Source organism: Drosophila ficusphila, unplaced genomic scaffold (genome assembly GCF_018152265.1).
Source record: "Drosophila ficusphila isolate 14025-0441.05 unplaced genomic scaffold, ASM1815226v1 contig_127, whole genome shotgun sequence".
In the NCBI taxonomy this organism is placed as follows: domain Eukaryota; kingdom Metazoa; phylum Arthropoda; class Insecta; order Diptera; family Drosophilidae; genus Drosophila; species Drosophila ficusphila.
In genome coordinates, this window is record NW_025064016.1 from 3,095,042 (window position 1) to 3,111,213 (window position 16,172).

Consider the following 16,172-nt stretch of genomic DNA (forward strand, 5'->3'; position numbering starts at 1 on the left):
TCGTAAACAAAATATTTATAGCACAGAAAATGTTGAGTTCTTATCTATATCCATATTTAATTGGCGTTATCAAAAACATTATAATAGAATTATATACTTTTTTAAATTTAGCTTCCAAAAACTTTTTGTAGCCCATACATTTAAATTTACGATTCGAACAAAAGAGCTTATTGTAAGCCTATATTTGTTGCTTACATATATTGAAATTTTTGACACAAACATCGCGCATACGCATAGTTGCCATGAAACCGATTATTTTCACTACGCCGTTTTGTCAGTAGATTGCTTTGGTCAGGCACGGATTTAATTACCAACTAATTAATTTTCCCGCCCCCAACCATATTGCAGACCCACTGATATGTCCGCGAATTAGTTTTCAATTTCGTTGTGAACAAATATTGCCTCCGGCAAGAACTCATATTCTGTGCAGTCAAAAATACATTTTGAAATGTGCACATTTTCCCTTTAATCCATTATTCGTACCATTTTACACGAAAAAGCACATGCAATATCCTCTGCAATTATAAACATGAATATGATTTTGTTTTCATTCGTATAATATTACTGCGACATTGTTTTTTTATACAGCTGCAGTTAGTTATTATTTTAATGGTTACAGTGAAATTCCTGTTAATTTGCACAAGGAGCAGTAAACTGTTTGAATTAATCTTGCTGCTGTGTGACTCCATTTAATTAACCACATTTGGCAAAGAACATACCGCAAACATGCTGCGAATTCAGTGACGGAACATCAAAGACATGTTCGGAAGCCCGGCATCTGCAATTACATTCCCCACACCCGCTAATTAGACATGCCTTGACATCTACAAATTATCAATAATGCACAGAAACTCCGGTTCTGGTCCGTTGGCTTTTCGGTTGATTAACCAAGGGGCGAACTCGCACCAAATGTTGCTTTAATTAACACTAAGCACTGAAGTCACATCCGATCGGGTCAAATCAATTCAATATAACATGTCCTTTATTCCATTCCGATTCTCGTTGCCTTCGTGCTTTGTAATTAGTGTAATGTACTGGTGGCCTGCAAATCGGAGATAAACCTTCGATTGGCAGGTGATTTTATTACGTTCGGAGTAATAGAGTTTAGCAGCTTATTCTTGACCACATAAACACAATTATAATTAATCTCAATAACATTTGGATTTTATTAAATTAATCAAATGATATTTAATTAAAATGTAAGCCTAAACCTCTTTATCGTTTCTGCACTATTGAAATTGAAGCTTAAAAAAGGTTTCACTAAACCGAATTAAAACACTTTATTTGTTCAAATTTTTCTAAAGATTTAATTGAAACGAGAAGCTTTTAAAATACGTCTATTTCTATATTTTTTTTTTAAATCTCTTTGGCAAATCCCAGGAATAAAACGTCAATCAACTGTGAAAATGTGAAACCAACTTTCATCTAATTGTTGAGTAAATAAAACTTTCTTGATATACAAAAGAAGAGGCCAGTAATTGCATTGTATTTGTGTAACAGCTCTGGCCAGGAAAAACCACAGCAAGTTGTTGCTTAGGCCTGCGGTGTCCTAAACAATTTTCCAAACTAATACCCCGCTGGGAGAAACCTGAGGAAAATGCGATGGAAAGCGGCCGGTTGGAGCATACGAAAAGCAATGAACGAAACGAAGCGGAGCAAAAAACCGAAATCCCCAAAATCCCTTGATTTATTTCTAATACTTATACACACTCATGTGTTGAGCGGAGAGGAGGGTGAGTCCAAAGAAATATCCTGGTAAATAGAGCAAGTGAAAAGTTCTCTCCCCCAAAGGAAAAAATAATGCAACAACAAGAGGGAAAACTTTAGCAGTTCCCTGAGGAACTAAATTGTGCCACCGGCGGTTTGTTTGCTTCCTTTCAACTTCAACATCCTGCTGCTCCTGCTGCTCCTGCTGCCTTTTTTCAAAGGCCTCCGAACCACTCAAGGATATGCGGCAAAAGGAGCGACCATGCAAAGTGAAGCTAAACGAAAGTGCCTCAATTTAAGTTGTAAGCTGATTTGCTAGGGCGTATCCAACCACGAATCTCTATATATGTATATATATATATATGTATGTGAGTGTGGCCATATATGTACAGCCAGGACGTGGGGCAGTGTATTCGCACATATGTGTATGTGTGTGAGATGCTGCCTTACTCATTGAAGTGGAAAAACTTTCTGGCTGGAGTAGCAACAGAAAATGCTTAAAATTAAGGCAAAACTTTGGCATGTATTCCCTTTTTCGGCGATGCCATTAGCGAGGGTCTCATACATTTCTAATGAAGTTGGGTGAGTTGGCAAAACAGGGTGAATACTCGTATTTGTGTCTTCATTGCCGGCTTTCTTGAAGGTTAAGTGAACACAGAAAATTATCGTTAAGCATTCTGATTACATAATGTGATTTGAACATGAGATTAATACATAACAAGGTCTTATAATCATGTAATTTATAAAAGGTTGAGTCACAAATAAAATTAAGTTTCAAATAAATTAAGTTAAAAAGGATACTAAAATAGCTCACTAACAAAAAGGTTATTATTATATTATATTACATTATATATATATATATGAAATCTGAAAAGATGATAGCTACCTTAAAAAGATTCATCGTTTTAAGTCATAAACCAACTTTCTAACTCACTAACTTTCTCCATCTAACTATTGAAAGGGAATATTTTCTTCATCATAAATCCATAGACACATTTTCCTTCCTTATAGACAGCACTTCAGATAAGCGGAGTGAAGGCTTCTTTCTGTCTTTCAACTGGCTGTTTTGGTCTGATTTTGACACAAATCCCTTTGGTGCTAAAGCAATTTATGCGGTTTCCTGCCATCCGGGGATGGGCCAAAACTACTCTCCCCGGCTGAAAAGCACACACACAAACACCCAATCATATAAGCAACTCAAGATGTGCGCTTCGAATGCGAGAATAGTTTTTTTTTTGTTCGGTATCCCAAAAAAGGACTGGGATTATGGGCAGCAACCCACATGCACTTGGCTGGTTTTTGGTTATGGCTGGTTGGTTATGGCTAGATTGGTTGCTTCACTGCTGCTGCATAAGTGCAATTTTATGTTTGGCCCCAAAAAGTTGCCTCCGCAGCGAAGTAGTTGATAAATGGCAAACCGTGGATGGCCGGCCGACAAAATCTATGGAAATCTCAAATCCCAATCCCTTCCACGGCCAAACAATTCACAACAGCAGAAGGAGCATAAAAAAATGCAAATTTCTGTGCATAAATCTAAAAATGTTCATATATATATAAATAAATATGGTCGCTGTTTTTTATGCCTGTCCCATATCGAGAATAAAAAGCAACGAAAGGGCTGGCACCACCGAATGCCACGCCTAACGAGACGCCTACCTTTTCGAGTGCTACATGGCCGCAGATAAACCGCCCGAAAGTAATGCCAAAACATTTCGTGTCATAAATTTTACGACACAAAAGCCAACATCCCGAAAAAACCACAACATAAGGGAATAGGAAAAGCTAAGCGGGAATTAACCGAAGTTTTTGTACCCTTAAGTTCCATTCCTTGAACTATTAAGCCCTTAACATAAAAATAAATATATTTTCAAAAATCATAAAAGCAATTTCAAACCTTAAGTCCAATTTGTAAAATTTATATTTTAGTTATATATTTTGCAGCCTTATCTGTTAACTTAACTAACTCACAAAATCAAAACATCAGCTTCTTATAGAGTATACCCAACCATTGGGCATTACAATATATATTGATTTACAATTTTTTGCGCTTAGCACATTAATTTAGCCAAAAACAGGGCTGTAGTCAGAAAAGTTTTTGTAACCGGCGAGTGTAGCCTGGCTAAAGCTGGAATTAAATTGAAATTAATGAAGGCAAACGAATATTCCAATCAATATACTGAAGGGCTTTAATAAACATATTATTATCCACCGTTTAGATCCGAAATTTCGCACAAATTTGATTATTTTTGGAGCTCCTTTTGTTACGCTACTGATAAGAAGCGTATTAAACCCCAGCCCTTAACGGTAATAGAATGATATTTAGCTCTTTTGGGGAGGTTCGTTTGGCTATAAATTAATTTAAGTGCCCGAAAATATTTTTGATAACATAAAATGAAGCCAAGCGAGTCCTGAGATCCCTGTTCTTGTTGTTATTTCTCGGCGAGGCCTGAAAATTTAAACGGCCTGGCCATTAAACGAAACGAGTTGGATATAGTTTAATGGCTTCATCTTTTGAAAGGAGATTGGTGTTGGTTTTTTGCCAACATAACCCAATATTCAGCCGTACTTTGGCCAATTCTATTTGTCTTCTGGCCGAAGATTTAATTAAAAAAGTCGAAAGCATGCAAACGAAGTTTTTTAAGGGAAAGCAAAATGTGCTTGGCATTAGCCCGAACTTTCCGGCGACTTGCCAGCGAGTCCTGGCCACAAAGGATGCGTCGCCAAAGGAAGCGCCGCAAACTTGGCAAACTTCGGCGGAGCATCTCGTTATCATCGCCCATCATCAGCGTCAGGATACGAAAATAACAGAAACAGCAACAACAATAACAACAAAGTCGATGGCAAGCCACTCGTCTTCGATTCCTTCGTTAGCAATACTTTTAAAGTAAATTGCGGCAGACCCGGCAGCTAGGACACTGTGGGTGTGGCATTTCGTTGTGGGCTGCTGCTGTACTGGGATGGGATGGGCTGTCCTGGTCTGGGTCTGGGCTTGGGTTTTTCCAGGATCCGGGAAAGTGCGGCACTCTCTGCACACGTTACGGCACTTTGCCCCCGCTCCACGCTTCGTTTGGTTTGATTTTTCACTGCTCGTCATGGTTTATGCCAGCTGGCTGGCTGGCTGGCTGGCGGCCCTCGCTTATTCTGCTCACCATCCAAGCTGGGAAAATTAATTGCATGCAAATATTGACACAGCAAAAGTAAATATAATTTCATTGTTTACTCATAAATACGCATTATTTGGAAAATGAAAATAGGAAAGCTTCCCCGACACGGAAGCATAAGAAAAACGAGGAAACCAAGCGAAGAAACTAATTTCAGCTACCCGAGGGTGGCTCGTCTTCTTTCCGATTTTAATTAATTCATTTTAGCTTTTCACAAGTTCTTAAGTTACCAAGAAAAAAAATATTGGCAAATTGATAAAGATCACAAAAAATAACGGTTTGGTTTTATTTTATATTTAAAAGGTTCTTCAAGCATTAAAGAATATTTTGAATTCTTTTTTTACAAAATTATGTTTTTAATTTCAACGAAGAAATTCGAAGCCTCTACCTTAGGTCACTAATTAAACATAATGTATTAGAAGACACCTTGTCATCCTCTAAATGTATTCCATAAAAATACTTCTGAACAAACATCCAAAACTCAAAGCAATCGGAAGGATACTTAAGATGTAAAACGTGAAACAGCTTAAAACATATATCAAATACATTAAGAAAACTAAACAATGAATACTTTATATCATCAAAGAGCAGATAATATTTTGAGCAACTCAAATTCTGCCCAACTGCAAGTATAATAGGATGCAGACTTTCACCGCGGTTATAGAGAGAAGTTCTTAAGAGTTCAATATCTTTTTCGACATCATTATTGGTTAATCCTTGAATTATAAACGAACGTTGAGATTCCTTAACTAGTTTAGTAAAATTTTGATCTCGAGCTCTGCGCTTCGTATTTGGACGCATTAGAACATGCAGTAGAAGTGCAAGAAGTAGATCGGAACCTATTAATAAAACGATCATGTTATTTAAATAAAAATAACGATTGTAACTATCTACAGACCTTCAGCCTGAGAGCTGACTTGTTCCAAGTAATTTATATCGATCGAATCTGTCAATTTTGAATTCAATATTGGGATGATTTTGTTTCTAAACGGTTCCCATTTTTGCGTTAGGGAAGTTGATAGTGGGTATAATAGGTTAAAGTCAATTTCCACCTAATACATAAAAGATCAATTTAGACCTATTATTTAGATTTTTTTTACAAGTATTGTACACACCAGACTATGTCCCAAATGGTTGGCAAATTGAGGCCATTGGTTAAGAACATAATAAACTGCATCTTGGCCTTCTGCACTTAGGATGTCCTCTCTTCGCGGTTTGTAGCACTTTCGCCACTTTTCCAAGACTTCTGGCCAAGGCTCACTATTAACTTTTAGCCATTCATAAGCTTCATTTTCTGGTTATAAAAAAAAAAAAACATTTTTAATTAAATCTTACAATTGATTTAAACTCAGTCTACCTTCTTCATATGAAATGGTAATCTCGTGGTTTTGTGCAACTTTCGGTGCAGAAGAATCAAATATTTCCCCACATTTCTTTAATTTTTTTAATGTGTTGTAATATTTGTCATAGAGCCTTCCCGCTGCCCGCGGTCCAACATTATTGTAGTAGATTTTCTAGAATAAAATATAAGTTTTTGTAAGCAATACATGTAATGGAAAAATGTATTTACCTTATCATCATTAAATTTAGATTCTATATCACTCGAAATTCTTTCAAAGTCCGATCTGGTTGGCTTCACTTTATTTTTAATAATATACGTAACAATGGCTTCTATTAATATTTTTCTAGTTGCATCGTTGAGATTATTTCCCTCGTTCAATGCTCGTTGGACATAGTTTCCAGTGGGGTGCTCACTTAGAATGAGGTCAAGATCCTACAATAAAACTCATTAGAGTTTTTAAGACTGAATATTTACAAAAGAACATACCAAATTAACTTTATTGCAGGTCCATATATTTTTTAATGTGCATGAAGATGAGCTCGATTGGGCTTTACCAAAATCATCTCCCTCTAAATCTGCGTCCTTTTTTATACATTTTTCACAACCCTTGAGTTAAAAAATATATATTTTTTACATCGAAAAAAATAAAAAAATAAAATATTGTCTTACTGATTTCCTTTTCCATTCCGTTAAATGATGCCGAAATTCAATTTTTTCACCCAACTTAGAATTGCGAAATATGTATGTCAGGTCGACTTCTGTGACATAACTTAGTCGTTTTACCGTAATTTCTTCAGCTTTAAAAATAAATGTAATTAATTTAACATATTGAATAAACATGTTATATTACAATTATTGTTTTTTAAATACTATGGTGATATAAATAATTGTTTTTTAAATAGTATGGTAATATAAATAAGAAAGTGGGGTTTAATGCTTGGCCACAATGTAGCTACGTAAGCATGTACAAGCGATGTTTACTTTCATGCATACAAACAACAGAAATCTGCAGCCTTTCAGAGCAATTAAGGAAGCAAAAATACATTAACTCTGTCTTACATGTTTGTTGTTTTTATAACCATTAATATATATTATAATTGTAATTGTTTGATGTTGCTTACCAGTAAAGAATGGGAACAAGTGGCCAAAGCCCCAGCTCTCCAGCAATTCTTTCAGTTCGATGTCAAACATGCTGCACTGGCAAACGCCGAACGATGACTAACCGGTTTGCTAGTTGCTTCGGTAAATTCAACCGTTTGTGTGGTATACACACAGTTTGCCAGCAACAACTAAAACGAACAGCTCAAATAAAGATGACGTCAAACTTTTGGTAAAGATGTGCATGTGCATCAGATAATACAGTAAAGTTTAAACGTAAGCATCAGTTGTAAATGAGCAGTAAAAAAAATATTTTTTTACTAAAATGCGGTATAACTGTTAACTGCTAATGAAGATAAAAAAAATTGTTATGTGAAATATTAATAATAACTATTTGATTAAAAAAAAATTAGAAACCTCTTTTTAGGGCTACCTATAATTATAAAAATATTATTTTTTAATTTTTCTCGAAAAATAAACATTCCGATTTTATTAGTTTACTGTATTAAGCGTACATCTTGTGAGAGAACTTACAAATAATTTTCATTATAGTGCATTTTGTATACTATATAACTAAAAATAAAATCGCCGGGAAATTCTGCTCTTCTGACAATGCAAAACATTTTTGAAGTAAATTTATATTTATTTGTTAAAGCAGCCTAAAAATAATTGTGTGCAAGTACCAAAAAAAAAATTTTTTTCTATAAAACAAGAAGATAAAAAGAAAAATATAAGATGAGATTATTTTGGGATTTCCATTGCGTAGCGTAAATATAGAATAACGAGTGGGACGGGACGTCTCCTGATTTTCTAGGATTGCCCGGGGCAGATTTTAACGTTCGCTCTAATCGGTTTAAATGATCAGCAAAAATGCTGGTGCCTAATTAGCATCATTATTTTTGATGGGGTCACGCAGGCAACAGAAAGAAGGCCATGGCCCCGTACTCTTTACCGAGAACCGAAAGTCTGATAAATGGGCAAATGCTTAGCAAAGGTAATTAATGGCAAAGTGCAGGCGGGGATACGAGTACTGAAAATTGGACGGAGATGAGGCTTTCAAGGAATAATTAATGTGCCTGCTAAGCACGAACATGAGTCCTCAATTGCACCGTTGAGCAGCGGTTACGTAGTTGATAAAAATTGATGCCAATTAAAAGTTGGCAATCTGTGAAGCTGTCAAAATGGGTCAACTTTTCAAGCTTTCCCCCAAATACATTCGCTTCTCGCTTTTCAAGAAAAGTTTTTGGCCAACAAGAATAGCCTTAAATTGCCCACAAAAGAACCCTCAATGCTTAAAACTCTTGGGCTGGGACTGAGAAACAACAATTTACGCCCCACAACTTGCTTGAGTGTTGCGCTTAATCGTCAAAAGCACTTCTTATCGAAAAACATTTCCCCTCCTGCCGAAGCCCCCGTGAAAACTTGGCTCATAAATTATTACACAAAATTAGTTGCACTCTCGCCGGAGGAAAATCAAGGGATCCAAGGAACATCCTCAATGACTTAAAAAATTTAAAGCCTGCAAAGAAAATGAAATATGGCCGGGCCAAGACAAAAAGCTAAATAATCACAGACATGTCGGATAATAAATGATTAACGTCCTGTCGAGGCGGTGGGTGGGTTTTTAAGGAGCGCAACCCATTTGAGGTCATTTGTATACATCTCAGTGTTTCCCCTGTTTTCCCAGCTCAAAGATTCCTGCAGATTGCGGGAATAACGTTGGCCATTTCAATGACTCAAATTGATATTGATGAGCTAATCCCATTTGGGTCACGTTTTTATTAACCAAATTGATAAAGGAAGACTTTATTCATTATGAAGTCTAAATATAAAACAATCTTTAATTAGACTACCAAATAAAGCCTTTAGGTGGATATACGTTATATTTTAAGACCTATTCTTTAACTTTCATATTTATTTGAAGTAAGATAAATTAAAAAGAGAACATAACTTATTTGAACAGAAAAAAAAATCATAAATTAAAATACATCTACCCAAGTAGGTCATATAAAAACTGGCTTAATATTAAATCAATATCGAAGAAATTAAAACAATTAGGCCAAGAATTCAATTTAAAAATGCCAGACCGCAAGCAACGGAAAAAAGTTCAATTACAGGAGGAACGAAAGGCACGGATACTGAAATTTATTCAAGAAAATCGGGATACCAAGCCTATTGAAGTGCAACAGATAAAAACAGCCGCTAGCCGAATAAAAAAACCCAAAAATGAAGAAAAAACTACGAAGCAGAATCTAACATCATGTTTGATCGCGACTCCATCAAGTGATCTGCGATTGGTTGCTGGTGAGTAATAACATAATAATAAATTCTTAATAATAAAATATAATTTTACTAGGCGAAAATAATCCCGCTGCACGGGAAACGGGAAAACAGCCGCGCGTCGATGAGGAATGCAAGTTTAATGCACCGGGTATTCTGTTTCTTAAAGGCCGAAACACAAATAAAACCGAACAGGAAGTTTTCCTAAAACCACTTGTGCCCCAGAGAAAGGAGTTAAAGAATAAGTGTGATTTCTTTCCTAAATATGAGGATCCGTCACCTTTCAAGGACCAAGTTACTCAAACGCTTTATAGGTAATATAAATTTATTAATTACAGACGGGATTTAGATTACCTTTTCATTATAGGGAATCTTCAGCGCAAACTTTGGCCTACTTACCAGAAATCGATGAAAAAGACAAAGCTCGTACTCTAGAACTTTTTACACTTCCATCGATTCTTCCCGGAAATAAACCACCGGGCCTCTTTGAAGTGGAAGTTTTCGAACGATGCCGCAGGCGTCGAAAATTCTTGGAGGCACTCAAGATGAATGTTGCCAAACAACGCACATTTAATCAAAAAGTCTGCATTGAGAAATACAAGGCCACGATGGATGCCTTTGAGTATGAGAAGTGGCTGGAGAGGGAGGATCAAATCCAGGAGTGCCAGATGATGCGACTGGAGATCGTGATCAAGATGTTCGACAAAAGGGAGAGGGAAATGCACCAGGCATCCAAAACTCGAATAGAAAAGGCATGCGAGCTCATCGAGAAACGAAGAAAGGCGGCTCTTCATAAAAATGAAGTCGAGTACCAACGTGGCATGCGGCGTATAAGCAAACAGTTGGCCAAAACATCTATAAGATGGGTGAAACAGACGCCCATGGTCGGTTTGGGATCACCTTGCTCCGATTTCTACGCTCCACCCATTCGATACGGAGTGGATCCAGCTCGTCGCAATTTCGCCTCGTCCATTGGCATTCGGGCATTCAACATGCGAATCGATGAACTGGAAAAGCAAATAAATCTCCGCATAGTAGAGTGTCCTTTTGCCAAACTAAATCAATGGTCAGCGCCCAAACAACGGGTTCAAGAGATCGAGAACAATTTCATCAATGAAACACATTTGGATAAGCTCTACAACACTTTAAGGGCTTCGAGGGCCGCCTACGAAGATCGCAAGCCAAGGCCCAAATGTCTTAAGATACGCCGTATGATGCCTTATGAACCAACAAAACCGAGACGAACTATGGCACAACCCCTTAAGAGTTATAAAAATCTTTATGAAATGGCTGGCGAAATCAAAAGTCCCTCGCCGTCACCCTCTCTATATGAAGCGTTTAAACAGCATCTTCGATTGCAGAAAAATCAAATATCAGCTGAATACGCTCAACAACTGAGACGAGATGAACAGAAAAGAGATTTAAAGAATTTGATATTCGCCTACGAGGGCAGTTTGATTGGTTACATGATGCAATTCCTCACAGACGAAATGGTGCGCTTAAAGGAGCAGCGTCGTTTGCACTTTTTCACAATTTTGGCCCAAAAAGAACGCTTGCGACGTGAGGCACTCGAAGGAGGTTTGCGGCAAAAGGAGAGCACCATGAGAAGGCTCTACGAGGAGCTGTTCCAGCAATCGCAAGTGATTCACCAGGATGTAAGCCATCAGTATATCCGCAGCATTCTTGACGCCGATGTGGAGAATATGGCTGGAAATGCTGCTGTTGAATCGGTCACCGAATTGGCCAAACAAATCGATGTGGACATAGAACGTTGGTTGGAAAGTTTCAAGCTCATCCAAAATCCTCTCAATTACGTCCCTTTGCGTCTGATGCTGCAGGATATGGTCTCCCCAGATCTTAATGCTGCCCTTCAGCGTTACGAGAAGACAATGATTGCGCAATACATAGTGGAGGATGTGATCTTCGGCAGAGTATGGAAGGAACTGGAACCCTTCGATATATCCAGTACTCTGACAAGTGATCTAATCGATCGCCTCATCGACAACGATCTGTATCTTTTTTCCACCGACAGTGAAAGTGAAGCTGAGCAGAAAACTTCATGGCTTGAAGCTCATTCCATAATAAGAAAACTCATTCGACAATCGGTTCCCGGTAAACGTTGGAAGGAAGAGGCCGAGCGGATCGTTTACGAAAACTACAATGACCTGCTGGATGATATATTTAATGAGATGATATACAAAAGGGATAATCCGCCAATCATCGAACCAGTTATACTTAGAGTATCGTTTTCGCACGAAAACCTTTTAGCTGGCGAAAACACTAGGATCGAAAGCAAGAATTCGGAATATCGACCATCAGAGGATCTATCTGAAGTAAATTGTGAACTAATAACTAGCCAATTTTTAACCCTTGTCAAGAAAAAAAAACGTGAGAATGAGCATTTTGTAGCAGATAAAAAGGTGCATTATAATTATAGAAGAATTCCGGAAGTTTCCTTGGAAAGCAAAGCGACCAATTACAAACCAATGAGCTCCTCTTCTGACGATTCAAATCATTGGCCATTCGATTATGTTTCGCAAGGATCGCAGAAATCAAAAAATGAAAGTGCAAATGAAAGTGCAGATACTGTTTCCAAGAATCTGGTGGAATATTTACTTTAAAGGAAGCAATGAAGAACAAAATCTTGGATTACAATATAATTTCAACTAGGCTTTCTTATATATATTTTTAATAAAGTTGATTGATATATTTCTGTAAGTATTTAATTGTTTTATTTATTTTCAAAGCGTTTATTGTGCGGTGGAATTCTTTAAGGCGGACTTACCCCAATAAATCCCACTTATGTAAAGGAATTTAGGTGACGGGAGCAATGACTTACTATTATTTGTGTTATTTGTCCAATTGGGGCCTATCGATTGACCAACAAACAATGTTGGCTCCCTAGCAGCAATTTGGTTGCCAAGCGAATTATTTTAGCTTCCGATTAACTGACTAACCCAATATTTCGCACAACACAAAACAACTTGAGCTGAAAAGGGTGCACACATAGTATTAAAGCCCAGTAGGCTTACATAAGAAGTGAGAGCAAAAATTATTTGCATTCACAAAAACACATCAAATAAGAACACACACCTTACAATATACTATACTTATTCTAGAAATGCCTTCAGCAAAAGACAAGCTCTTGAGAAAGGAACGTATCCTTGAATTTATCCGAGAAAACCGAGAGCTCAGGCCCATCAACTCAACGCCAGTTCTTCAAGCACCTTTATCAAAAAAAGATGAGACCTTGCGGCAAAAAAAAAGAGTTACATTTATCCATTCTAAGCAGAGAAGCATTGGAGACTCAACGAGATCCAGAGATAATGATAAAATTATTGGACAAGGACTAACGTCATGTTTAATTACCAAGTCCTCGGATACCAGATTAAATAGTGGTTTGTCAAGCCAAAAGTCGGATGTTCGTCTTTACTTAACATACAATTTTTTACAAAATTAAGGTGGCAGTAATGCAGCGGAAAATCTTGCGGAGAAACCTCAAGCAGATGGTAAAAACCCATTAAAATCTTCCAATTCACGTATGCCAGCCGGTGGGTTCCTATATTATTAATAGTCTAATGAGTTTATTAATATGTTTACTAAATGAATTTCTTAATTCTTAGGTGCCAACAATCCTGCAGAGCGAAATGTGGGAACATTGCCTCGAACCGATAGTGAATGCCAGTTTAAGGAACCTGGAATCTTCTTCCTCCAAAAAGTGCACTCCGATTTTGCTACTCAAGAAGTCAAGCTCAACTCGAAGCCTTTGAGAAAGGAGTTGAAAAACAAATGTGACTTCTTTCCCAAGTATATGGACAATCGTCCTTTCAAGGATGAGGCCACCCAAACACTTTACAGGTTTGTTAGGGAAAAAAATCAGATGATAAAATCATAAAAATGTATGTCTTTCCGTTTAGAGAATCTTCTGCTCAGACCTTGGCCTTTCTACCGGAGTTAGCGAATCAAGAAAAATCAGAAACCCTCGAGCTTTTCACGCTGGCTAAATTACTGCCAGGCGATAAGCCACCAGGATTACATGAAGTCGAGTTTCTGGAGCGAGCTCGTAAACGATGGGACTTTGGTAAAGCCCTCCAGACAAACCTGAAAAGACGTCTAGTTGAGGCACGAAAAGTTTGTGTGAAAACAAAGTACAAGGAGATTTTCGATGCCTTCGAGTGGGAGCAGTGGATTCAGCGGGAGGAGGACATCCAGGAGTGCCAGATGATGCGACTTCAGATCGTAATCAAAATGTTTGACAAGAGGGAGAAGGAGATGCACGCCGCTTCGAAAACTCGAATCGAGCAATCGTTCGAACGCATCGATAAACGTCGACGAGCGGATTTGCGCAAAAACGAAGTCGAATACCAGAAGGGAATGCGTCGAATAAGTATTCAGTTGGCCAAAACCTGCAGAAAGTGGGAGAAGCAGAGTCCCATGCAAGCATTAGGTTCTCCTTGTTCCGAGTTCTATGGACCTCTGATCAGACATGGTGTAGATCCAGCCAGAAGAAGTTTTGCATCGAAAACCGAACGAAAAGCATTCGATATGAGAATTGATGATCTGGAGAAGCGGGTCAACATGCGAAATGTACAGTGTCCATTCAGCAAACTGAAGGAATGGTCCAAGCCGAAGGAATATGACAGGGAGTATGAGAGGAACTTCTGCAATGATGGCAATCTTCAGAGGCTCTACGAATCGTTGAAAACTTTGAGAACCCAACAAGACCAGGCAAAAGATGCACCTTTGTGTCTGAAAACACGATTGCGTATAGAACGGCAACATTCCAGTTCGGATTCAGACGATTCCTATCTGCATTACAATATAAACTCCAGAAAGACTCGTTTCACCGAACATTCTGTTCCGAGCACATTGAAGAAGTTGCAAGCTACGAGTTCCGCAGTTTCGAGGCAACCACGAAAATCTGAGAAGCAGAGAAGCTCAACGATAAAACGAGAGGACTTGGAACACCTTATAAGCTCCTACGAAGGCAGTTATATTGGCACCATTATGCAGTTCCTCTCCAATGAAATGCAACGATTGAAGGAGCTGCGAAAGCTCCACTTCTTCTGTATTTTGGCGCAAAAAGAACGCTGGAAACGCGAAGCGGCCGAGGCTGGTTTAAGACAGAAGGAGAACAGCATGAGAATGGTCTACGAGGAGGTATTTCAGCACTGCCATGTGGTTCACGGGGAAGTGGGTGAAAAGTATACCGATACGATCATGGCGAGCGATATTGGTCATATGATCGAGAACGAAACGGCCGAAGATGTTACCGAAATGGCAAGGCAAATTGATAAGGATATAGAACGGTGGCTCGAGTCCTTCAAGCTCATCCAAACTCCGCTCACTTATACACCACTACGATTGATGTTGCAGGACATGGTCTGCCCCGACTTGAATGAAGTACTTCGGCGATATGAAAACTCTATGATTGCCAAGTACATTGTAGAAGATGTGATATTTGGAGAAGTTTGGCAGGAACTAGAGCCGTTCGATATAGCTAGCACTTTGACGAGCGACTTGATTGATCGCCTCATCGACAACGATTTGTATTTGTTCTCCTCCGACAGCGAACCCGACAGTCAGGAGAAGATGTCTTGGTACGAATCCCATGCCATTATAAGGAAACTCATTCGACAAGCGGTTCCTGGCAGGCGATGGTTGGAGGAAACCGAGAGGATTGCCATCGAAACCTACAACGGTCTGCTCGACGATGTCTTTGCCGAAATCATTGCCAAAATTGAGAATCCGCCACCGGTTCAGTCATGCGATCTCGTGCCACTTTGCAAAAGTAAAGCATATGATAGTTTTGGACCCCTTGGTCCCAGAAGAATGTTCCATGAGGAGCCGGCCTCTCGTTCCGATTCTCTGCAACAAACAACTCTTTTGCGAAGTCAGTTTCTTTCTCTAATTAAGAAGTTTAGGCAGGACAAGGTAACCAAGAAATTGGAAGGTGATGAACAATTCCCAGAAGGCAATGATGATTCTGATTTACCTGAACGCTTCATCAAAAGCGAATCGCTTGTAAATCCCGATGTCACGATTCGCAGGAGAACCGCATCAGATCCTAACCTACACAGCATCCTGAGCACACTTAACATTTCCGAATTTTTTGATAATCCAGACGAATTACGGGTTTCGGATAAACATGAAAGTGTTGAACCAATTTTTGCGGAGACCAAAGTTACTAAAGACTTAGAACTTAAAGCAGAAGCGGAATCACTTAAATTAGAAGATGAAGTAGAAGGAGAAATTCAAGAGCCAGAATATGAACTTCAAGATCTAGAAGGTGATGAACTAAATTATAGCGGAGTATTATATGCGGAAACCGATCATTATCAAACAACCTCAATTGACGACGAAGATATTGAAGCCGAGGCAGAGGAAGAGGACAAAGAAGGAGTTGTTTATATCTCCAAGGATTCACAGCTCTTCAATTTCAGATAATTTCCTGAAGTTTCCGATATTTACTTCTTGGGTAACGGTGATTTTCGTTACTTTCATACGCGAGGTTTTTTTTGGAATTTATATCAGAATGCAACATAAATAAATAAATATGATTGAGCATATAACAAAATAATTAA

At 38.3% G+C, this 16,172-nt stretch overlaps 2 protein-coding genes across 3 annotated transcripts; both read left to right on the forward strand.

Moving 5' to 3' along the window:
* Positions 1-9,316: 9,316 nt before the first annotated feature.
* Positions 9,317-12,309, forward strand: LOC108090596 (cilia- and flagella-associated protein 91). The gene is made up of 3 exons (XM_017189348.2): positions 9,317-9,612; positions 9,665-9,902; positions 9,956-12,309. Exons 1-3 carry the CDS (start codon positions 9,387-9,389, stop codon positions 12,207-12,209), a joined length of 2,718 nt encoding a protein of 905 aa, XP_017044837.2. The 5' UTR covers positions 9,317-9,386; the 3' UTR covers positions 12,210-12,309.
* Positions 12,310-12,572: 263 nt separating this feature from the next.
* Positions 12,573-16,159, forward strand: LOC108090630. 2 transcript variants are annotated; one of them, XM_017189409.1, is made up of 5 exons: positions 12,573-12,627; positions 12,708-12,986; positions 13,050-13,139; positions 13,212-13,446; positions 13,506-16,159. In XM_017189409.1, exons 2-5 carry the CDS (start codon positions 12,710-12,712, stop codon positions 16,033-16,035), a joined length of 3,132 nt encoding a protein of 1,043 aa, XP_017044898.1. In that variant the 5' UTR covers positions 12,573-12,627; positions 12,708-12,709; the 3' UTR covers positions 16,036-16,159. The 2 variants fall into 2 exon arrangements, with proteins under 2 accessions (XP_017044898.1, XP_017044897.1); XM_017189408.1 differs by lacking the exon at positions 12,573-12,627 and having other exon boundaries at positions 12,653-12,986.
* The last annotated feature ends 13 nt before the right edge of the window (positions 16,160-16,172 follow it).

What these genes read in the sequence shown, in the direction of transcription:
- LOC108090596 (XM_017189348.2), top strand. Translation starts at nt 9,387, where the DNA reads ATGCCAGACCGCAAGCAACGGAAAAAAGTTCAATTACAGGAGGAACGA. An exon ending in TGATCTGCGATTGGTTGCTG is followed by an intron (nt 9,613 to 9,664) that starts GTGAGTAATAAC and finishes TAATTTTACTAG; the next exon opens with GCGAAAATAATCCCGCTGCA. An exon ending in GTTACTCAAACGCTTTATAG is followed by an intron (nt 9,903 to 9,955) that starts GTAATATAAATT and finishes TTTTCATTATAG; the next exon opens with GGAATCTTCAGCGCAAACTT.
- LOC108090630 (XM_017189409.1), top strand. Translation starts at nt 12,710, where the DNA reads ATGCCTTCAGCAAAAGACAAGCTCTTGAGAAAGGAACGTATCCTTGAA. An exon ending in GGATACCAGATTAAATAGTG is followed by an intron (nt 12,987 to 13,049) that starts GTTTGTCAAGCC and finishes TACAAAATTAAG; the next exon opens with GTGGCAGTAATGCAGCGGAA. An exon ending in GCCACCCAAACACTTTACAG is followed by an intron (nt 13,447 to 13,505) that starts GTTTGTTAGGGA and finishes CTTTCCGTTTAG; the next exon opens with AGAATCTTCTGCTCAGACCT.